The sequence below is a fragment of the Numenius arquata genome, chromosome 20 (genome assembly GCF_964106895.1).
Source record: "Numenius arquata chromosome 20, bNumArq3.hap1.1, whole genome shotgun sequence".
NCBI lineage: Eukaryota > Metazoa > Chordata > Aves > Charadriiformes > Scolopacidae > Numenius > Numenius arquata.
Window position 1 is genome coordinate 8,147,859 of NC_133595.1, and position 24,455 is coordinate 8,172,313.

General features: G+C 47.4%; 1 protein-coding gene across 1 annotated transcript in view; it reads left to right on the plus strand.

Moving 5' to 3' along the window:
• Positions 1-24,455, plus strand: part of PRDM16 (PR/SET domain 16) — a 206,791-nt gene that overhangs the window by 160,880 nt on the left and 21,456 nt on the right. Inside the window, exons 6-10 of the mRNA XM_074161456.1 lie at positions 5,629-5,731; positions 12,312-12,510; positions 17,079-17,226; positions 18,114-18,267; positions 22,288-23,689. Coding sequence (XP_074017557.1) covers positions 5,629-5,731; positions 12,312-12,510; positions 17,079-17,226; positions 18,114-18,267; positions 22,288-23,689 — 2,006 coding nt within the window. The remainder of the gene's footprint in view (positions 1-5,628; positions 5,732-12,311; positions 12,511-17,078; positions 17,227-18,113; positions 18,268-22,287; positions 23,690-24,455) is intronic.

Here is a 24,455-nt window from a genome sequence, read left to right on the forward strand (position 1 = left end):
ACCCCTGTAACTTGGGAACATTCCCAGGAACGTACAGATTTTTTTTCACCTGGATTTTTAGTGAAGTAATTGACAGCAGAATCGGGACCTCTGAATGGTTTTCCCCCCCCTAATTTACGAATTAAAATGCTGCTGTTTAGAAAGAGATCAGTTGAGTCATTTCATTAACTTTTTTTCAATTGCGAAATCAATTTTCAAATGTAAAATAATGTTAGACAGTTTTCTGTATGTTTATTCTTAGTAGATAGGTATTTGAAAAGATTAGAAGATCCTTGATTGACTGAGATAATTGTGTTTCTGAAGGTCTGGAAAATAATAGTAGGAAATGATAGGATTTGCTAAATGCGTCTGGAAAATGATACATGACTTCGGCTTTATTTTTTCATGTTGCTGCTGCTGCCTTCGTGGGGCAAACACTTCAGCAGTTTGGCTGTTCTTATTCAGGAGACTGTAATATTAAGCAGAGTATATGTAATAAATACAATAGCCGGGAGCTTGCTTTCAGGATGATAGCTGCTGCTTTTGTTTGTGTTACGTGTATTGCAAAAGGAAGGACTAACAGAAGCTGCAGTGATGGAAAAAATCAGGCCTCTGTTTAAGAAGCCAGTCTTACATGTGTATTTGTATATACATATATCTTATCTTATACACATGTATAATGGCAATATTTTATATGTATTTTACATACACATCCTGTGAGTCTGTTCAGGATTCCTGGGTATGTAATACAGAGCCTTCAGAAGAGGAAATCAAAAGCAGTGTGGCTCAGCTGAAACAAAGGGAAGGCTTCTCCGAAGGAGGAAAACGGCTGAACAAAAGCAAAATGTGCAGCCCCGATCTGGCCAGAAACGCATGGGGCCAAAGTTTTACGCGTTGGCTGCTCCCGGCGCCGGCCGGAGGCACGGGCAGGTCTGGGAGTTGTCTCAGACCAACAGCGGGTAGAAATATTTAAATATTTGCCTTCTATTTCATCGGGTTTCCAGCACAGTTAGCTGTTTGCGAGAAGGAGCCTAAAGCAGCGGCTTTTCGGCTGGTTTTGAGTCCTCATTGCCCATCACTCCTGCCCGGCGATGCAATTAGCGGCTGTGGGTTTTTGATCTTTAGGTAAACACTGCAGCTGGTTTCTCAGTTCTCTAATGCTCTTTTTTTTCCCTGAAGTACGAACGTGTTGCTGCCGTGAGGCTCAGATAAATAGCAGACACAGCTCGTGCTGCAGGTAAAGAGTGCTGTTTCTGATGAAAGGTACCTAAATAAGGAGGTAGTACTGGGACACGCTCTTCTCACTGGACGTGTTTCGTGTCCATCTTTTGCCTGGATGTTGGAAACACACAATTAGCACATTGTTCCTGAGCCGCGTCTGCCTCAGGAAGGCTTTTTCTCGGGGAAAAAGATGTGCAGCTTTGATTACTGTGTGCTGGGCTCGGGGGGAGGTCAGCCTCCCAGGGCCACCCCGTGCTGCCGTTCTGCGCCATCCAGACTTGCCCGAATTGTACCAAACCGCTGGGGTTTGTGCCGCGGGACGCCGGAGCCCGCTTTCTCTTACACCGAGTTCCCATCCACGGGAGCCGGGAGGGATCCGATCCGTGTGTCCAGCCCAGACGGGAAAACGCTTCCTCGGGGGTTTTTTTACTTTCCTTTTTTCCTTCCTTTTTCTTCCCTTTTCTCTTTATTGCCCTGTACCTGGAATAATTTTGATAAAAATCAAGAACTGTAGTATTTTCAGTCCTCTGTGAGAGCGTTACCCAAACCCTAGTTATACCTTTAACTATTTTGTGATAAACAAAACTGGTAATTGGGAGAGGTGTCCCTTTTGTTGTGAGAAGTACACAAGGGTAGCGTGTGGGATTTTTATATAAACGATGAACATAAATGATTTGTGAATGTAAACGCTCTGATGGATTAGTAAAGCTGATCTTTTTCGGTGCACAACAAATAAAAAAGGAAAGGAAACACAGCAGTAGTTTTAATTAATTCAGACCATCAGTAGCATGATTGCAAGATGAAGTTAATTATTATAATGAAATGTTTGATGAAATTAATGTGACTCCAGCAGAACCCAACTTTCCCCTAATCATTAATGAAGCTTGTGCTATATTTCTTGAAAGACTGTAACAGGCTTGTTTTTAGATACAAGAAGGTACTTTGTTCTTGGAACAATCAGGAGGGTAAAGATAACAACACAGTGGCAAAGTTTGCCATTTAGAATTATAATTCTGAAGGATTTATCCAGTGAAAAAATTGTGAATGTATCTACGAACTGCATGTACCTTTTAAATGTGGTTTGTATGTTAGTGCTCACTTGGTTTTGGGTTACTAGCTGGAAGAGAAATGTCCCTTCGTAGCTATTTCGAATTGTTTTCTTTTTTCTCCAGCCCAGCTGCAGGCGATGGCACATTCGGAGTTGGGTTTTACTGAGTCAGGCCCTGAGCTCTGTGCTTATTCCTAGTTTTACTTTTGTTTTTCAGGCAGGTTTGCCATTAAACTCAGTGTGGTCTGGTCCCGGGAAAAGCTTTTCTTGAACAAGCAGGAAAAGAGAGTTGAAGTGCAAATTACAAAAAAATAGTGAGAAAAAGGAGATTTTTATACCACTTGTAGTCTGCAGTGGAATCCATAAATAAAACTATCCACTCCGAGTGCAATCTTTCTGAAATACCTTCACCTCCCTGCATCTGTACCTAAGCACGTGTCCTGCTGCCAGGTCAGGGTTTTTCAGCTGAGGATGCCCAGGTGCTGCACAGGTTCACTTCTCCTGATTGTGATTTGGGTGGATGACCTGCGGGGGTGAGGACGGGTGTATCTTCAACGGGAGAACTGGTTACAAACCAGTGGAAAATGGTGATGAAAATTACGCTCAGGATTCTGGCAAGTGCAAGGACGGGTTTCTGTGCAGTTTGGGGGTATCTTGTAAATCACAAGGAGTTAGATTTCATTTCTGCTCTTAAACGTTTGGGTTTGTGACTGTGTCGCTGCTGCGGGTTTTTTGCTAAAATCTCTCAGTAGGAGATTTTATGGCCTTTTCTGTCGGGCAGTATTAATCCGTTTGTACACAAGATATTAATATTTCAGTTAATTTGCGGGTGAAATCGCGGGGAAGGTTCGGAGCACGCTGGGGAGAGGATAATCGGAGGCAAGGGCAGAAGTCACACAGGTGGAGCCCATCCCGTTTTATCCACAGGGGGTTTTAAAGGCCGCCCCGCCGTTATCCTGGGGCTGCCGTGGCCATCGGCCCCCGGCCCAGCCCCTTCCCCCCCCCAGCTCGGATCGCCCCCGTCCCGTCCCGTCCCTGCCGCGGGGGGGGCCGGCCCATCCCGGCAGGACGCGGCGGAGGAGCGGGGCGGCCGGCGGGGGATGGCGGCAGCCACCGGAGCGGCCCGAGCCCCGGAGAGCCAGCAGGTCAGGCGTCCCCCTCCTTCCCCGGGTTGCCCCCCGGCCCGCTCCGCTCCGCCGCGGCGGGGGCTGCCGTCGGGCCGGGGGGGGACCCCGCGGGCGGCGGCGGGAGCGGGGCCGTCGGCGGGCGGAGCCTGCCCCCTGCTGGGGCGGGCGGGGGTCGCTCCCGGGGACCGGAGCCGCGACCGGGGATCGGAGCCGCTCCCGGGGACCGGCCCCTCTCCCGGGCACCGGCCCCGTTCTCGGACCCGCTCCCGGGAACCGGCCTTTTTCCTGGCCCCGCTCCCGGGGACCGGTCCCGCTCCCGGCAAGTTCTCTCTCGGCCCGGGAGAGGCACCGGGAGCGCGTTGTTGCCCGCTGCGGGATAAATAACGCCGTTCGTGGCCGTGTGGGTGCAGATGCTTCAGCAGTGTGGGGTCTGGGACAGGTACCTGGCTCGTGGGCGATGCCTGGGTCTGTGTTCGGGTGTAACGAGGGTTATTAATCCCTTGGGAGTTTCCTGAACTCGACCTGGAGGAAACGTTCTGAGCGGTAAACGGACTCTGCCGTACCCCCCGAACCGAGCGAGCCGCTCCGGGGAGCGATGCCGCGTCGCCGGTGAACGTTGGCGGCATCGGCCACCGGGACGGAGCGGGCGAGTCGGGGCAGCCCGGGCACCCGCAGCTCCGGCCGGGCCGGGGGACAGACGGCTGCCAAGGAGGAGGATAAATGCATCGTAGTGACACTGTTCACCCAGCCCACCCAGGCATTTGGGAGTTTTGCATCTTCGTTCCCCATAAGGGATAGATTGGCTGAGACTGAGCGGCAGGTAATTTGGGGAATCGCTCTGGGTAAGGTGTAGTTGATATCCTGAAAAATAATTTCATGCATTGCTATTAAAGGCAGTGCTAATAAAACTTTGCAGTTAATAACTATTATCTGTTGAATTCTCACAGCATTATTGTTAGAAGAGGACAGGGTCCAGCACACTCTAAAAATTTATAAGACATGTGGAAGACACAGAGTCTCTTGGATTTCCCGTAGTTCTGATCCTCCTCTTTATTGCTCACCCAAACTCCCATCCCGCTGGCGATTTCCTTCCACTGCTGTTTTTCGTGGCTTTCCTTGTGGAGTTCTCCATGAAACCCATTCCCAGTTGAAGCTGTTGAGCTCGGTCTCCGTGCCCGGAACTGCCCCATCCACCACGTTCCGTGGTGCCCACGCGCAGGGGGCGAATGCGAAGGCAGGTTTAGTTCTCAGTCACCAACAAGCTCTCTGCCTGCTGATCCCCATCACCTGCTCTCACCACACTCTTCCTCCCCACGAGCTCTGCCCTGTTGCCAGGGGGAATGAGGACCTCGGGGTCCCCTCGCGTGTGTCCCGGTTGTCACTGGACGTACTGGGCGGTTTGTGTTTGGTTTGGGGGTAGGACGCTAAAGATGAGTGTGTGGTATGTATGAAAACAGGCTAATATGTTGATGCCTTGCAAGGTCGCACTTCGTGGCTCCTTGGATAAAGGGGATTTCTTTCTCATTGTAATATTTTCTAAGAAATGCTTCCTTGGACTGCAAGAATCCATTTTATTTCAGGAAACCTATGTAAGGCCTAGGTAGCCTTTAAACTGCATTTTACGCCCTTTAAATGGCAGCACGTGTGGGATGTGCCGCTGGGAGCTGGGCTCTGCCCGTCTCTGATGTCCATTTCCATCTTGGGTTGGCCCTCGGGTGCCACGGCAAAGGCTCGGTGACAGTGGGGGACCCAGGCTGTGCCCGCTGCCCCTCCTCGGAATGGGGATAAACTCACCTGGAATGGTTCTGATCTCGTCTTTAGGGGTCGGGTCCTCAGGCTGCAGGTGAGAGTAATCTACACAATAATTCTGTGGAGATGTTCACATCCAGCTCTGTAACCATCGGGACAGTCTCTGCCTAGAGAAGCAGAGACTGAAATGCGTCAGTTCCATCAGTTTAATCTTCCCTCTGCTACAAGAAATGCACAAAGCCTGTAAGAGGTAGGGAAAACAATGGGAAGACTCTGTGTAACGCCTGTCACCGTGAAAGCTACTTTATTGTCCACGCCAGGTGAAACACTGACACGTACAGAGTAAAATAAAGGCAGGAAAAAAAGAGCTCTCGGTAGCAGTTATCACACAGATCAAGTGACAGCCTCCCCCGTTACCGTAATAATTTGAGTTATTGGTTAAAATGTAAAACGCCGGTCTTTGCATATTTAACATGTCTCTCAATTTTTGTTTCTGATTCCCAGATCTATTATAAAGTTATTAAAGAAATTGAGCCAGGAGAAGAGCTCTTGGTGTATTTGAAGGAAGGTGGTTATTCCCTTGGGAACATGGCGCCCAGCATGGAAGGTAAGGCCTCCTTTCGCCAGACAGGACCTTTTCGCACCTCTCCCCAGCAAACCCAGGAACGTTGGGACCCTCAGTTAGTGCTGAACTGGGACTAAAACCTGAGCCGGTACCTGCCCCTTCTGTAACTGTCAATATTTTGTGCTCACTTTCCCTTTCTCTGGCGAGAGTAGCCGTCTTAGTCAACGGTAGCGAGTATTTATCGACCTCAAGGCATGCAACAGATTCCTTTCCTCCTTCTTGAGGAACGTCTTGGTTTTGAATACAATTGGAGGTGCCTTTTTAATCCCCAGGGTCATCGTGTTTCTTTGGGTGTAATAAAAATGGGCCAGACCGTTCCAAGGCTTGCAGAAGGCAGGTCTTTAGAGCTTTAGGTGACACAGAAGAGGGGGATCCAGACAGGGGATGGAAGAGTCGTCGCTAGATTATAGACACTGAAATGGTGCAGCGAAGGCCAAAAGAATGATTATTTTTAAAAGAAAGGTCACATTTTTATTATTGGCGTGTCTCTCCTCCTCGCAGTGACAGGGGGCACAGCTCCAACAGGCTGGTGGAGGGGGAATTGTGTGTGGAGCAACCCAAAAGTCTAAGCCTTACTCCCATCTTCATATATTACCATAACGGCTTTCCTCTAAATACCCTGCTGTTAATTACTGAGGTCCAGTCATCGCGCAGGCTATCTAGAGGATGGTGGTGCTTTTTTTCTTTAATAAAGTGCTTTTCTCAACATTTGGCTGAGACTCTGAGCAACGTTTGGTGTCCCACCCCCTTCACCGCCGGTGACAGTGTCCGTAGAACACCGTGCAGTGGAAGAGATCCCTTAGGAAAACTAGGAAAGGTGTGCTACACCATTCCCAAAAATGCCATAAAAGCAAGGCAACAGCATGGACGTATCTCGAGTAATCAAAAATTGCTATTTTAAAAAGGTTGCTTGTGAATCCAGATCTCTTCCTGCGATGACCCAAACCCCTGCCATGGGAGAGCGCTGCAGAGACCCGACCTCCTGTGACGGGGACCCTGAGGTCACACGAAATCTGGACTCGCAAAGTTTGGCTCTGTTTTCCGGGGTTCTTAGTTTCCTTGGCATTTGGTGACAGTGGAAGTTGGAGAAAAACGTAAAAGGGACATGAATTTTCAAAGTGAAGAGATTCCGAGGGCATATTACTTCTGGCTTTTTCTGTTCATTCACTGAAGCCTGTTGCAGTTTTTGCATTATCATTTGATGACTAATTTCTATAAATACATTCTCACCTACCTGTTGTTTCTAAACTATTATTTGGAAATACTGTTCTACATAATTAATCCCTGAAATCTGAGTTGTCTCACCTGGACAACCTACAATACATGTATTTTCTTTTACCTGTACATGAATACAATTTTCAGATTCACGTTTGCAGTGAGAGTCTTTAAGAGTATACATCCCATAGGCACTATTTATTTGAAATATTGCTGCAAAAATGGGTAGTTTGAGGATTAGTGCTGCAAAAGCTCTTCCTGAGAGTCCCTGGCTGAGGTGGAGGAGCAGGCGGTGCCGTGGCTGCTCTCTCACTGCCGTGTCAGCTTTGGGGTTATTTTTTCCAGTGCTCTCCCCAGAAAAAAGTTAATAGCTTTCTTGAAACCAACACAACAGAGACGAATAATTTCTGTGTTCACAGTGATGGAGTAACACGTACCTTTTTTTTTTGATGTCAGGGAGAAATGAGAAAGAAAACTCGCCACTGTTTTGCATTTCTGTTTCCAATGGGCTTTTATTTGAACAGGCAGAAAGTGCCCCTTGTTTTCCACCTTTGTCTTTATGTGACGTTTATCTGTGTCTTCCTGGCAATGTCTAGTGCTTAGAAAACACATAATTGCTTTCAAATTATAATAGGCCGACATTAAATATTTGACTTCTTAATACTTTTTACTTTCACTAATGTTATCTTCCTGCTGCCTCGCACCCCCATTTCGGTTCTGAATTAACAAGAAAGAAAATGCAAAATTGTTCCACACAAAGATAATTATCATAAAAATCTTTTATCCGAACCCCAGCCAAACACAGCAGACCCCTTATCACTGCAGGAATTTTGAGTAGGGCACTTGAACTCCTTTGAGATTCAAGTCTGGTAGATTAGCATGTAGATGCCACATAATTGTGTTCCCCTTGGTTTCTCTGAAAGCTATTAGGCACTGATTTATTTTTCTGTTACATTCCTGCTTTGTCCTGAGTGTTACTGATGGAACTTAAGATAGACACATATAACCATAGATTTGACAAACAAGACACAGAGAACAGGCAGCAATTTTTTTGTAACTGGATTTTTCTTTTCTTTTTATCCCCTTCTCCCTGTAAGACACTGAAGTCGTAACCTTTTGTGAAGGGCAGTATTTCCATCTGTGGTGCTTAAAGAGAGGAGAAAACTTTAATGAGAACTTGTTTTGAAGGGCGGTGTTTTATTTTTGGTGTCTGAAGAAGGACAAAAAAAAAAAAAAAAAAGAGACTCTATTGAACCTGAAGTCTACAAACTGATCTAAAGACCCAAAGTAGATACCAGGTCTCCTTATTTGTGCCCTGTGCCTCTGTTATTGCTTGGATTCCCTTTTGCAGGGCGAGGGTCTGTCCCTCAGCCCACGGGTCAGATCCTTTCCCGCAGTGGGGTTTATGGAGCAGCCTGATGTTTAATATTCTAAAGTTTGGGAATGGGAATGCCCCCGGAATGGCTGCTGGATATCAACACGGTATCATCAGCTTCCCCACCAGACAGGCGGCTCCTCCTCTCTTTAACCCCTCTGAGCTTCAGAAAAGCATACGCAGCCAGTGGTGATGTGTATAACGTGTGACTACAGGCTTTTAATCGTATTTTTGTCAGTTCTCCAATTATTCTTTTCAATAAAAATTCCTTTTTTTTAAACCCAAGTATTCCAAAGCACACGCATTTCTTTCCTTATCGTCCATCTTTTTTAGCGATGAAGAAGCTGTACTATTTGATGGAGGAATGTTGCTTTTACTGAACCACCAGCCTGTACAAAATAGGGTTGTTTTTTTTTCCAATTTAGTGCTGTGCAGGGGCTGGATCTGTAAAATCTGTGTAGCTCAGAAAGTATGCAAATGTCAAAGCAAAAAACTGCACATGCCCTACCTGAGCTGTCTTGTTTCTTAGATTTCTTAATAAAAGTCTGATGGGGCAGGGCAGTGAGTGCAGCTCTGCCAGGGTCTGCCAGCGGAGGGTCGTGTTATTTGTGTGTGATTCCTGTGAGATCTGCAATTCTGCTGGTAAAGGACGGGTGGAATTAGAAGCAAAATCTCTTCTCTAACGGTTATTACTGAGGCTATTAGTGTATTTCGTCTGTCTGTCTGTCTACTCTGTAGTCTCATAGAAAGGACAAAAACAGGTTATTGTGGTTGATGAGAGGTAGTGCGCTGTCAGGGTGCGCGCTGGGGGAGCGGGTGCTTGCAGGTTGTTCCTCTTTAGCCAGGTATAGAATGAATTGCTCTCCTTGGCTAGTTTTCCCAACTCAAAGCTGATTTCTGGTTCCTAGAAGGTAGTTTGGGTGAAATAACGTACAATTAATCATCTGAATCTCAGACTGAACTAGGAAGAGTTTAGTATGGATTTGCAGAAGGCATTTGGATGCATTCTCTCCGAAGAAAGAAAAAAATAAATCTGTGTCCTCCGTTCCAAGTTTTCAGGTCTGGGGAATTCCCAGTTGGAGCTGGAGAGATACTGGGAGTTTCATAGGAACTTCTTAAGGTGAAGATACCTAGGAGTTACCAGAGGAGAGAGGAAACGTTTGATCTGCAGGGTGAATTCTGAGGTAGAGGAAGAGCTTGCCAGGGCCGTCCCGCATTATTATCTGGAGTTACTGAGGGATTTATCCCGATACTCCACGGCTCAGTGGGCTGCGGGAGTCGGATGAACTCCCGTCCCACCTGCGTCTCCAGGAGGCAAAAGCAGAACAAAAGTAAGGTCGTGTTTGTTAGTGCCAACGACACCTCTGAGTGCGGCTTGACGTCCGAGGCGCTGGAGAGTGAGCGCTGGAGCAGATAAACGCTTGTTTCAGGGCTGACGTGAGCTCGTTAACGATGAGGGGGAGATGGCAGGAGGAGATTATTGCCTCAGCCTGCACAGGGCCTGCGTTGGGGACACTCAATGCTGTCAGGTTTGTCTCTTATCACCCCACTTAGAGAGGTGTGGAGAGGGAAGAGGCACCTGAAGACACCCCCTCACCCCCTCACTTGCTGCTTCCCACCAAGAACATGTTTGGTCCATAAAAGTGTGCAGATGAAATGCTAAATTTTGCTGGGTAGCATCGCACGCTTCATGCTGCTGTTACAAGTGAAACGCAGTAGCAGGGACATAACATGATGCTACAATTCTTTTTTTATTTCCCCTCTTTTTCTTTTTTTCCCCCCCATAAAAAGTAGTTCGGATTATTTTAATGGAAGGTTATACATGGTCTCTTGACAGTGCTAGGTAGTTTTTTATATCCTGATTTCCAGGTTTCCCTCCCCGGGGACATAAAACACATGATGCTGTTCTACAAGATGCTGGTAAACAGAATTTCTCTAAGGAGTAGAGCAGGGCCTGATCTGCTTCCTCGAGAGGCTGCAGATAGTGATTTCAGAGTATACGATTTACTAGTGTAAGTAGAGGAAATGGGAAAGATACAGGTATTTTCTTCCCTTTGGTCTCCTTTTTTAGTCAAAATCCCCTTTCCTCCCCAAAGGAAAATGTCGACCCACTGGAATTTATTTCTTTTTACATCCCTCTCTTCTGCAGTTCGGGAAATCCTGCAGCATCCCTGTATTTTATTCATTCCCTGGATGTAGTAAAGTGGATGTGGTCCCACCAGACACGCAGCTTGGCTGAGCGGCGAGGCTTGGCTCGCTCTGTCTCGGTGACATTTTCTCTTTGAGCTGTGTTTGACTCCTTCCAGTTCACGGGCACGTCGATACTTTCCGTGTAGGTGGGGACCACTTTGGGTTTCGGCTGCCCACGCAGCTCGCTCGGGCAGCTCGTGGGATCCTCTCTCTCTTAGTCACCGCAGGGGCAAGTCGTGGGCTCCCTGGCGAGTGGGGCCACGGGCCAGAAACCACAGCCTGGCTTTAAATAGGCTGCACCGAGAGAGGCAGAAAAAGGAGATTATTGCCCGAGTGCAGGCGGGGAAGCAGCGGTCTCTGGGGTGACACTGCCTCTGCCTGTACTCCTGCCCGCTTTTAACAGAATTAAAAAGACAATTTACATATATAAAATTCATATATATAATTTATTTAATATTTATGTAATATTATGATTGATTTATTGATTACTGGTTTATATAAAAAGACAATTTCAGGCCTTAAAGCACAGCCTGAGTGGTGGTAATTGCACAAAATTTTGGGCGGACGAGCGGCTGGGGTGCTTTAAACCGAGGGTTTGCTGAGAAGTGGTGGATTTTGAGAGTGGCTCTAGGTGGAGAAGTGGCCCCAAGGACACAAGTGACGATGTCTCACCCCATCATCCCCTCTCCCGCGGAGCCGGCAGCACTGGGGGATGGATCCGCAGTGGCTTTTGGCTGCATCTCTCGGAATATTTCCACTCTTCCCTCCGAGCTAATGCGTTTTACCACAAGCTTTCCTTTCGAAAGTAGTTATCAGAAAAAGGAGAAGAAAGCTTAATAGGAACCAGAGCCCCGGAGCTCAGAGGAAAGGGTAGAGGAGGACAGGGGACCGCGGCGGCAGTTTTGGTGTCTGGGAAGCTGCTGTTCCAGGCTGGCTGCTGGGTGAGGAACCCGGAGCGATCCCCACTCCCTCGTGAGGTTGTTCTCCTGGAAAATTTACAGCTTTGAGCCGATTGTTTGGCTTGGCACCATGGTCAGGATGCTGCCTTGTAAACTTAATAATAGCTGCCCTCTTTTTAATTTGTTTGACCTTGACTACAATAATTTATTATGTGCATTAGATCTTTTTTTTTTTTTTTTATTAAAAAAAAAAAGGCAAAAACAGCACAACAACAAAGAATTTGGCTCCCTTTTCTCTCTTCCGTGGTACTCTGGTTTTGAACTCCTGGGGTTGATGGCGCACTGAGCTTCTGCAGTCGGGCAGGACGAGTTCAGAGGAGAACATTAGAATGACGTTTTCTTAGAAAGGAGCTTCTCCAGGTCTGTGCTGTGGCGGTTTGCTTTTCCCAGAGCCTGTCGTTACGAGTATGGTCTGTTCCTTTTTTCCCTGGCAGCCCCTTTTGAGGAAAAGCTCGTTCATGTTTTCAAAAAACCTCGTTGCAAACAAACGCAACGCTCCAGGAGCAGCCCCGGTGCTTTGTGCATCTGCTGATTCTCGTAGGTCTCGACGTCTCAGCAGAGGCCAGGACACAAAGAAAACAAGATCTCTGCTGGTTCTGTGATTTATTATCTTTTTTTTTTTCTTAATGCTTAAAGTGAAAGCACTCTGCTGGCACAGCCTACCTTGGTTTCTCTCTCCTGTCACTTGCAAATTTCCTCTGTGTTTGTCTGAGTCCTCACAGAATATTACATTTTCTTTACAAGCCCAGTGGTGGGTAAAACAATTAGACTTGTCTGAACGTCCTGATCCCTGGGTCAAAACCATCTTCTCTGTCTGTTGTAGAAGAGCACACGTTTCGCTGCGAGGACTGCGATGAGCTCTTCCAGTCGAAGCTCGACCTGCGGCGACACAAGAAATACGCCTGCACCGCCGTCAGCTCCCTCTACGAGACCCTGAATGACGAGATCAAGCAAGAAGGTCTTGGAGATGGCCAGGTCTATGAGTGCAAAGACTGTGAGAGGATGTTCCCCAATAAATACAGGTACCGGAAAATCCCCAGACCCTCCTCCGGCCTCCCCTACTCCCTTCCTCCTGCCCTGTGCTGGCCGAGGACGGGAAACGTGGGACCAAGGGGGGAGCTGGGCGGCTCAAGACACTGCAGGAATTTTCCTTCCCTTTCTCCATAGGCTTCAGGAAAGTCATTTTTAGGATGCTTCCATGCCGTTAGCTATTGGACAGTGTTTTATTTCACCTTGGTTTCATGGACTGTGATGCTTTTCATTACCCATGGTTAGAAGCACCCATAGATTATTGGCAAAATCAAGTTTAAATGACCGGTTTTGAATTCCCTGTGACTTTCCCAGGGCTGTGAGAGGTTGACAGCCCTGGTTAGAATCCTTGCAGCCACTGCTCCCGTGTGAGCCTATTCTGGGGGAAACTACTGCTATCACCTTCTGCCAATATTTGTATGAAGACTTCTTATATATATCATTCTTGGTCATTTGAGATCAGTGGGTATAAAGAGGTGGTGTTACACTCAGAACTCAACGTGGTCAGGAGCTCCTGTTTGATCCTGCAGAAGCAATTAAAAAAAAAAATAAATCTATTCCAATCAAATTTTCAGTTTTAATTTTTTAAAAAAGAAAATGTTCATGAAAAAATGTTGTGTTCACCAAGCATTTTTGTCATGGAGATGTGAGAAGGAAAAAAAAGAAGATCAGATATTCTCCATCTCATGCTTTTATTTGCAATAATGATTCAATTATTGTTACAAGGCAATTCTAAACAAGAATCAAACTTTTTTTTAAAAAGGAAAAATTCTTTGTCCTAATAAGTTTTAACTGAAAAATTCAAGCATAATGTGATGGCAATCAAATGCAGCTCTAAAGAAGAGATCTTTGAGATTTCTGATTCATTTGCAATGTGAGAGTCAACCGGTTAAATATTAGAAGCCAGTTTTAAAAAGTTGAGGGGTTTTTGAATCATTTTAGGCTTGTGTTTATTGGCATCCTGAGCCTTTAACTCCTGGGCTGTGTTTTCAAGGCTTTCTCCACAGCATAAAGACTAGAGTTTTACCTGTTTAGTGGAGGCTGAAGTTCTCACGTGCTCATTTCGCTTGACTTCTTGGATGAGCAAACACCACACACAGTGAGATTCGTTACAGGATTATGAGAACTGGCGATCCTCGGTCACGTACTATAAAGGGGAGCAAAAATGTGGAGCTTAAACCCAATATAAGGGCTGTTTCATGTCAGTTAAAAATTTTAAAGATGATGTTCACCAGCATTAGTCATTCTGAACCTAATTACTTGTTACTTTCAGACCTTTTATCTAGGTAAGTGAAGAAAAAAAATCTATTTTGAAAAACGTAGAGAAAGGTGAAACGTAAAGAACATTTCAGTGGTTTATCCTTATTGAAAAGAGCTTGTTGTGGGCGTTTTAAAAGTTGGCGATAGATCACGTCCACCGGCGATACCCGTATGGGGGTTCTGTTAGCGCAGTTTGGGGTCTTTATTCCCCACCTTGTGTTTCTACGTGTGCTACTTCTGATTAGATACTGGGAGGCTGCGATTCTCTCCATTATTTTTTTTTTTACCTGACAAGAAAAGGAGAACTTCCTTTAAATGTTTTACATATTTGTGATTTTCAGTAGAAATGCCAGTTCTTGTATCTCTCTAGCTGCGGGGTAGAAACTTCCTTCTCTTTAGCTTCCAGTGCTCTGTAGTTTTTATGTTAATTTAGGAAATACCCTTTTGAAGTGTGTGTATTGTCCTCTCTTGATAATCTCTGTGTATTCCCTGCCTCCCCTTGGGGCCTGGAGTGACACTGTGTCCGTTCTGCAGGGGTGCAGGGAAGCAGAAGGATTCTAAGTCCCTTTTTCCCTTCAGCGATTACTTTTCCCTGTGGGTACGATGTCCAGAGGGGTCTGGTGAAGCTCATTCTGGGTGTCCAAATGAAGGGGCTGAGTTAAGGTACCGGTTTCCCTTGATTTCTTGGGAGAAGTGGGTGAGACAGACCTTGACTCGGTGTCACCGTGACGCCCTTGGGCACATCTCCGTGGCGAGCATTGCTGGCACCGGAGCAGAGGGCTCCCAGCACAAGCACTTTTAAGAGCGGGTAGGTCAAAGTGATGAACAAATGACTTGTTCAAAGTCAGCTCAAAAACCTTTGGAAGGGCCGAGGACAGAACACCAATTCTACAAGCCCTGTCCTCGTTTATTTTCAGGACCTTCTCCTGTTTTGATTGCAATTAAGCAGGAAACATGGTAGGACATTTACTGGTCATCAGTGTGCTCAATGCAAACCTCTCGAGCTTAGGGCAAAAGTCCGAGCATGTGCCAGCATTGGATTCCCAATTTTTGAGCACCCCTGGGTGATGGAGAGACCTTTTCAAAGTATTTCCAGCTAAACCCAGATGGAGATTCTCCAAGTCTATAGCCACAGACCCGTGTGCTTGGAAAATGTTGGGAGTTGTGGTAGGGGCTCCTGTGCTCAGTGGCTGCATTGCCTTTGGGACCAGTGATTCCAAAGATTTGGGGGTTTTTTTTAAGCAAATAATAATAAGTCATCTTTTTCGATAGGGGAAAGGTAGAGTCAGCACCATCACCATTTGGAATACTACTTGCTGATGGATTTAGTGGAGCTGGGAGAGAATGTCCACATCCATCCCTCCCCCATCAATCTGTGGCATTTTATGTACTGAGAAAGCCACTAAAACACGGAATATATCCAGTCAGCGTACCTAGATGGTCTTACAATTTTTCAGAAGTTAATACAGATCAAATCAAGAGTGCCACTGGGGAACTGAAATTGAGCATTTAGCAGCTGACTAAATAAATAAATGTTTTGCTAATCCCAGTAGGTACTTGCCTCTAAACAGCATATTAGTTTGTCCATATTTGCTCTAAATAAACTCATAAATCACAGTTAACAGGAGCGTATTTTGGTATATGTATATGAAAGATATATATTTCTTTGTGTGTGTACAAAAATTTGTAGTGTTAAGAACATAATTTCTTCAGCAAAATGAATATTGCTTCTTCAAAATTAGTGGATTGGCAGTTTATAAGGGGCATGTTCATGAATATTAACTCTGTGACTCAAAGGAAGAAGAGGTTCTTCAGGGCAGTAGCTGGTGGCTGCTTGGGTCCGTACGGAGAGTCAGTCGCCAGGCAGGTTGTGGTCCCACCAAGCCCAACCTTCTCCAAGGTTGCCCATGTTCCTGTGCCAGGAGATGCCCTTGGAACACAAAGATTTCAATGCAGTGTCAGGTCCATTCTGCTCCACCTGCTGGTGCCAGGGTGACTGTGGGCAAATGGTCCCACTGGGGATGCAGGTCCCGGTGGGCATCTGGAGAGAGCGAGAGCGATGTGTCAAGGCTAAGTCGATTCCTAGGCTTCTAAATCCCTCAGGCTCCGTGGAAATGCCCAGGGGTTATCGGCAGCAAAGTAGTCCTGTAGCATTTAATGAAGACTGGCAGAATTTTCCGGCAGTGTTTAGTTTTAATGTTCCTATAAAAAAATATAGCCCTGCTTTAAAGTTCCGTAGGAGTGGTTGAATGTCGATCTGTAGGGGATTTTGGGCAGCAGTAGATTTCACATAAGTTTGTCCTTTATCAGAATTCACAGTAAGGAGGAGAATTTGTAACTCCCATTAAACTACACCAAAGGCAGCAAAAGACTCGGATTTTATTCCTTTGTTTCTCGGGGCTGGCCAGAGAGGTGCAGGATTTCCAGCTTATTTAGTACTTTTTACAGCACTTGCTCTTCAGCAGAACTGTTCCCCGGGCTCCGTACCTGCCCCGCTGCCACCGGCGGTGCCTTCCCTTGGCTGTCACAGCTCGGTGGCCCCACGGAGCCCTGCGTGGCCACGCAGGGGACCCATCAGAGCACCCCTCGCCTTCCTCTGGGGAGCCACCCCTGCCGTGGCCCGGCTCCAGCAGCCTCTTTGGGTTGCCATCATCCTCCCGGCCAGGGAGAGGCTGCCAGTTGGCAGAAGCTGAAATTGCCGAGTTAAGTAATAAAAGATGTCTGACATTTAGAAGTGAAATGTGTTTGCACCTTATCGTGTTTCTTTCCAACGTTAAGTCGCTGTGTTCTGGGAAGCCGTGGGCTTCGTGCCCATGAAAACGGCAACGTGATAGTCTCAGCAGCAACAGCTAATATCTTGTCTTTCCCTGCGGGGATGCCATGGAAGTCTTGGTCACAAAGTGCTCATTTTTCCCTTCAGGAACCTGCAGGGTCAGGTCTGGTTTTACCTTCCTTTTCCCCCTTGTAAATGGACTCGGGTATTTAATAAGAAAAATCATAAAACACAGCGATGTTTTGAGGCAGAATAGGGCAGCTTCCATCTGCGAAACAAATGCCAAAAGAATAAATGGTACTTGTGTGTGGCTGCACCTCTCGTGGCCGATGTGCTCCCCTCCCTTCCCCAAAGGCTCTGTGGCAGCAGGGGGTTCTGGAGACACCCCCCCCCCGGACCCCCTGGCCTGTTTCTCTTGGGTTAAAACCTCACGGAATGGGGACAGGATGCTGTAACGGCTCGTGCCTTGGCTGGTTCTGGTGGGCGCTGGGCTGGGGCTGTGGCAGTCAGCCTGTGTCTCCTCCCCAGCCTGGAGCAGCACATGGTGATCCACACTGAGGAGCGGGAGTACAAGTGCGACCAGTGTCCCAAGGCTTTCAACTGGAAATCCAACCTGATTCGGCACCAAATGTCTCACGACAGCGGGAAACGGTTTGAATGTGAAAACTGTGTTAAGGTACGGTGCGGGACGTGGTACCCGAGGTGGGAGCGTTGCTGGGAGAGGGTGCTGGGACCTGGGGGAAGGGGTCCAGAGGATGGATGACCTGCTCTGGTGTGATGTGGTGGCCTGGCCGTGGTGTGATGACCCTGTTGTGGTGTGGAGCATGGTAGCACGAGGAGAGTGCTGTGCTCAACCATCTCAGCTTGGGTGAGGAGCTCACCTGGCCCCCAGCATCTTCCCCTCTGGCCTTTCCCCGGGTACCAGAGATGCTGCCGGGGTGACGGGCGCTGGGCAGATGGGGAAAGTGAAGAGCAAAGAACACAACAGGCTCCTGAGAGCATCGTCCCGGCTGGCTCCATTGCCTGTGTGCAGGGGGAGGGGAATGTCCTGCCCTCCTAATGCTCTCCTGTTTGGGGGGGTTCAGCCTGGAGAAGAGAAGGCTCCAGGGAGATTGTAAAGCCCCTTCCAGTCCCTCAAGGGGCTCCAGGGAAGCTGGGGAGGGACTCTGGATCAGGGAGGGGAGCCATAGGAGGAGGGGGAAGGGTTTGACACTGAAAGAGGGGAGATTGAGATGAGATCTGGGGAAGAAACTCTTTGCTGTGAGGGTGGTGAGAGCCTGGCCCAGGTTGCCCAGAGAAGCTGTGGCTGCCCCATCCCTGGAGGGGTTCAAGGCCAGGTTGGAGGGGGCTTGGAGCAACCTGCTCTGGTGGGAGGTGTCCCTGCCCAGGGCAGGGGGTTGGAACAAGATGATCTTTAGGGTCTGTTCCAACCCGAACCATTCTGTGATTCTCTGAATGCCAGGAGCATGGTGACAAAACCCAGAAAAAATAGCGAAGCTTTTGAGGTGTGTGCTCTTCTCCCGCCCGCTTTGTTCCCCTCCCTCAAGGTCTTCTCTCTTCCAGGTGTTTACCGACCCCAGCAACCTCCAGCGGCACATCCGATCCCAGCACGTCGGGGCGCGGGCCCACGCCTGCCCGGACTGCGGCAAAACCTTCGCCACCTCCTCTGGCCTCAAACAGCACAAGCACATTCACAGCACTGTCAAACCTTTCATATGTAAGTTGTCACGGCCATCACCGCGCTCCGGCTTTCACTATAATTGCACGTATCCTGCGGGGGCCCCCCAGTACGGGCTGTCCCTCTGTGAGCAGCCGCTGTAATTTTATAGGTCAGAGCACAAGATGAAATTCCGCAGTGATTTTTTTTTTCTTTTTTTTTTCTTTTTTTTTTTTTTTGCATGCTCCCTGTTTTTTCAGTAAACATTCGTGGCAGTTTTTGACTTTCTTGACAAGTTAAAAGCTGAGTCTCTCAGCAGTCCCAGCGATGCCATTTTCTCATATCTTTTCTTTCTCTCTTCTTTTTTTTTTCTTTCCTTAATAATTTCTGAATGTTCACGTTGGTAACATAAATAAATAGCTGACACAGCCTGATCGAAATGTTTTTCAGGGGTGCCTCAAATCCCGTAGCCGTTGCAAAGAATTTGGCATAGTCACAGAGATGAGAAGAAGGTGTTTTTTAAAAAGAGTCTTTTTCCTTCTTTATTTACTGCATGTTTCATTTAGATAATGCTTGGAAGCCAAATAAATAGCAGATTAACTGTGTCCTTAGTGCTCTCTCCAGAGGAATATTTCCAAAAGGGCATTTTCCCTCGAGAGCCATTCGTCTCATTTCTTGTCATTCTCAGGGCTGTATATTTTTTTAATTGACACAGCACCTATTGGATTTTGATAACTGTGCAGAAAAGTGGATTGTGTCACAACAAAGCTATAGGAACTTTAGGAACTACTTCCTGACACTCCTCAGAAAGCGCGGCTCGAGCACAGAACGGGATCTGTGTTTGATTCCCGGCTTTGATGTTACGGTAGGGAAGCCACTGAACCCACTTCTGCCTTTTTTTTCCCCAGTTGGTATAATGGGAACAGTATGCAGGGGTATCCTGGGAGACTCGTTTCATTAATGTGCTCCGAGATAATCAGATGGGTGTCAGCGGAGGAAGAAAAAATACTCTTATTGCTCATTTTGATGCAATCTTTCATTTGATGACGGGCACATGAAAGAGATAATTTGAATCTCATAGTATTGCTGCAGTGAGATGAATGATTTCTTCTCATAATCTCCTCACTCTCACCTCATAAGAATTAGGGAGTTGTCAGTCTAAATCAGTGTGTGAAACGGCTCGAGACTGATTCTGCCTGGCTCAGATGTGCCAGGTGGAGTCAGGAGCGTGAGTATGGAATCCATTAGCATTCGGGGAGCCACGAGGCAGCGCTCGCCGGGAGGTTTCCTTTCCTCTGCAGTGGAAGAAAGGAGAGTGTGTGCGTGTTTGTTTGTTTGTTTTTTACAATATTATACCTGGCATTAAAAAAAACCAACAAAAAACACAAACCCGAAACTGTAACTTTATAACTACAGAACAGCAAGAGAGGACATTACACAGAGTTACTAAATCATTGTATAACTAGAGATTTAAACCCAAAAGTTCCAGTTTTCCTTATTTTAGAATGATGATGTGAGCTCTCACACCTATGGCACTTTTCTGTAGGGAATTTTGTGCAGCGTGACATATATCCAGCAACTCCTCCAGGGGTGCAAAATGGAAAAAAGGAACCTGATTCCCTTGCAAGGCTTTGCTTTTGTTATCCTTAGTCTTCTCATAAAGTTTTACCGTGTGGGGACAATATAACTTCTTTTTTGTAATATTGCAGAGGCACACAACAAAAATGACTCAAACACCACAAACACAGCGTTGAGGCAGTGAGAACCGACAGAGTACAGTCTGTGTAAGCAGTTTAGCCATTTATTATAAACTTGGGTGTATCTTCTGACCCACAGCATCGCAACCCTTGGCCCGTGGCGAGGGAGGTGGGTAAAATTAGGAAGGGGCAATTTTGTTCTGGAAAGAAAAGCGTACTTTTTTTAAAGAAATCCACCCAGATGTGACATTTTTTCAGATATTAGTAATTTGAGAGGGAGCTTCCTCGTGCTATCCTTACACGTGGAGGTGTTGGTACCTGCCTGTTCACGGGGGGTCACACAGTCATTTCCCCCCCAAAGATGCTGGTTCTGTGGGGAGAGAAATACTCGTCCCTTCTGGGACCAAGGCTCAAGCAGTGTCAGCGGGTGGCAGCGATCTGTCCCTGTGTCATCTCCCACAGTAGCAGAGCACAGGGCCAGCCCCAAAAGGCAGGAGGAGTCCGTCGGTGGGACTCGTGTGTGAGGCGGATGCCGAGACACCCCTCTGCTTGAATTGCTACAGAAACAGAGGTGGTTGTTATCTCATAGACCGTCAGCTTTAGGGGAAATAAATTGAGCGGTGTTTCCTTTAAGAGCTCTGTTTAGATATTTTTTTAAGAAAACATTTTAAAATGAAGTAAAAAAAAAACTGAATAAACCCTTTCTTTGAAAGTCTAAGGTAGCTCAAATAATACATGCAACAGCCATAAAGCTGTAGGTGTACAGTAATAGTAGTTCAGAAGAACTGACAGGAGTTTTTAAGGTGTGGTTGCCAAAATCTAGGGATGGCTGTGGCATACTCGCTTGAAAAAAGCTGCTTCCCAGACACCAAAACTCTTCTGGTGACACTCTCGTTCTCCTGTCTGTGCTGCCTTTGCAGCCCCTTGCTGTGTCTAAGCCCAGAGCAGAAAGGCTGGAATACTCTGAGGAAGGATCTCAAATCTCTAGTGCAGTCGGCAGCCAGACACGGCAGACCCTTCAGTGACAATCCGCTGAATATTGGGATGCTTGTGTGAACTGAAATGCCAAATGTGTTAAATTTTAATAATCTTTGCTTTGAATGTCAATAGAAGGGACTTCCCCTTATATTTTCAGAGCGGCCAATGAAATGTTCTCCTGACGGTCATTTGATATTTGAGCGCTGATATAAATCCAAAAGATTTAGTAAAAAATACAGGGGAAGCCACGCTTGTGTGTCCCCATCAGTAGAAACTAGGAGGGAGGGAGGAAGGAAGGGCCACTTCGTCACTGGGTTGGAGGACTGGGTGTCAGGGGAGTCTGGATTCGGGTCCTCGCCTGCCCAGCCCCAGACAATGTACTTTCCCTCTCTTTGTCTCAGTTTCCCTGTGTACGAAATGGTGGTAACAGCAGTTCTCTGGTGAAAGCAGTGTGATAACTCACGAGGAAGTAGGATTTATTCCTATGTTGAAAGAGGCATCAGATAATAAAAAGCTACAGTGTTTTCATATATAGAAAAGTTTGGGCGGGATTTTTTTTTCTTCCTTTGCCCTGTGTTTCCACACCAGCAGTGTCTGTAGGTGAAGGAGGTCATAAAAATTCACATTTTGAAAGCTTTGATATTTACAGGTTGTTAAAGAACACGCTGATGTGGCGTTAATTTAGCATTGCTGGGGTGTCTTACTGGGGTAACGAACGCAAGATCTCGCCCCGCTTCCGTCTGACCTGGGCCCTGGCTGGCCAAGTATTTATAGAACATCCCTATGGAGCGGTCACTTACTATTAATGGCATTAAAGAAAGGGTAGGTTCGATTAAATGAGGCAAAGTTCTTCTCCTTTCAGTGCTCCCTGCCACGCCAGGACTGCAGGGAAAGCAGACTGGCTCATGTTAATAGATATTATCACTAAAACGCATGATGATCTTTATTGAAAATTCCAGAACAAAGTTTGAGCAGGAGCAGCGCATCCCCTTGGATTTCTGTAGAGTCATTGGGAGATTCCCGAGGAAGGGGGTTTATTGGAAGGGAGGTGGGTGTTTCTGGGATGAGTCCTGTGTAAGCATTTAAAGAGGGAGATGGCTTTTCCCACGTGCCTGCAAAGGGAGGAGAGCAGATGGGTTCCTTAGAGCTGAAGCACGAAGACACTAAACGTTGTGCCGAAAGTTAGGGAGGGAAGGCTGGGCAGGAGGAACGTGGAGCCGGGTTTGTAGAGACCCAGGCTGTCGCCTGCTTTTTACCCCTTTTCCTCTGTCTTTAGGGAAAGGGGGTCTCAGGGGCGGAGGGGGGGTGGGGAATGAGGGGATGCCAAGGAAGCTCCTGACGAATTCCCTGCCGCTTCCTGTTAATTTCATACCGCTTTTGTTGTTGGTTTCTGTTGACGCTTTAGGTGAGGTCTGTCACAAATCCTACACGCAGTTCTCCAACCTCTGCCGCCACAAGCGGATGCACGCGGACTGTCGCACCCAGATCAAGTGCAAGGACTGCGGGCAGATGTTCAGCACTACCTCCTCCCTCAACAAGCACCGCCGCTTCTGCGAGGGCAAGAACCATTACAACCCGGGTGGGATCTTTGCCCCTGGCCTCCCCCTGACGCCCACTTCCATGATGGACAAATCCAAGCCCTCTCCCAACCTCAACCACGCCAGCCTGGGATTTAATGATTATTTTCCATCCCGCCCGCACCCGGGGGGTATTCCGTTCTCACCTGCCCCCCCGGCGTTTCCTGCCCTCACGCCGGGATTCCCGGGGATTTTCCCACCATCTCTATACCCCAGGCCCCCCTTGTTACCACCCACGCAACTGCTCAAAAGTCCCCTCAACCACACTCAAGACGCGAAGCTTCCAAGCCCCCTTGGGAACCCGGCACTTCCTCTGATCTCTGCCGTGAGCAACAGCAACCAGGCTGCTTCAGGAGAGGAGAAATGTGAAAGCAGCCTGGAGAACTCCTACCTGGAGAAGCTAAAAGCCAGGAACAGTGACATGTCAGATGGCAGTGACTTTGAGGATGTCAATACAACCACGGGCACAGACCTGGACACCACTACGGGCACCGGTTCTGACCTGGACAGTGATGCAGAGAGCGACAGGGACAAAATGAAAGACAAGAGCAAACAAATGGAGAGCAAGCCGGATTTTGTCAGCAGCTCTGTGTCCGCAAGTTCCACCAACAACACGAGTGAGATCCCTCTCTTCTATTCTCAGCATTCCTTCTTTCCTCCCCCCGAGGAGCACCTCTTGCCTACCACGGGAGCAGCTAATGACTCTATTAAAGCTATCGCCTCCATCGCAGAGAAGTATTTTGGGCCTGGCTTTATGGGGATGCAGGAGAAAAAGATGGGTTCGCTCCCGTATCATTCCATGTTCCCTTTTCAGTTCCTCCCCAATTTCCCCCATTCCCTCTACCCTTTTACGGAGCGGACCCTCAATCACAACTTGCTGGTCAAGGCAGAACCAAAGTCACCCAGGGACCTCCACAAAGTGGGCAGCACCAGCTCGGAGTCGCCCTTCGATCTCACCACAAAGCCAAAAGAGATTAAGCCAATCTTGCCACCACCGAAGGTCCTGCCAGCCCCGTCCTCAGGGGAGGAACAGCCACTGGATCTGAGCATTGGCAACCGCATCCGGGCCAGTCAGAACGGAGGAAGAGAGCCACGGAAAAACCACATTTACGGGGAAAGGAAGCTGATGGCAAGTGAAGTCTTACCCAAGATTTCCCAGTCTCAACTGCCTCAGCAGCCGTCCCTGCACTATGCTAAGCCATCACCCTTTTTCATGGACCCCATATACAGGTATTAACATACCCTGCCTTAAACGGTTCCTCTAACGAGCTAATTTTCTAGCTGACATTGCAAGTTGAGGCAGATCGGGGTGTAGGTTGCTTAGGAAGAGCAGTGAGAGTCTGCTGCAGCCGATGATGCTTCTCTCTGCTTTGTCACAGCACCTTGAATGTTCTGAATCGAAAGGGCTGAGTGATTAAGAGGAGAGCTCGTAATCAATATGTATAAAGAACACATCCTTATTTTGATAAAGAAGAAACTTGACCTATTTAAGGACTCTCCCACGAGCGAACGCTAAGATGGCACTTTTGCTGGGGAAATTCCAGAGGTTTGATTCGATAAGAATGCAGAGTTCAGATGCCTCGGAGCCCGGGCTCTCATGGCTTGGGAATGAGTCAGGAGCCCTGGGAGCCTGGAAATGCAGCTCTCCCACTGACTGCCTTGATGGCCTTTTGTCAGCCACTTCACCTTTCTTCCTCCCCAGCCCCCTTTTTCTTTCTAATTCCTTTTCTTAGAGTTTTCCAGTTCAGAAGAACTGCAGTTGGGGATGGACCCAGCCTTTTGAAACATTTTTAAGTCCAGAGTAACAAGTACTGTGTAAACACACGGTAGCGTGTTATTATCTGGATCTCTCCCAAATATGTTTCTTGCAAACTTACCTTCCGTAGAAGATAAGAAGGAGTTTCTAGTTTCTCTGGAAATGGATGGTTATTAAGGAAGGCCCAGTTCACGATGTCATGCCCAGAATAAACTAAACAGGAAGGCATGTCTAAGGGAG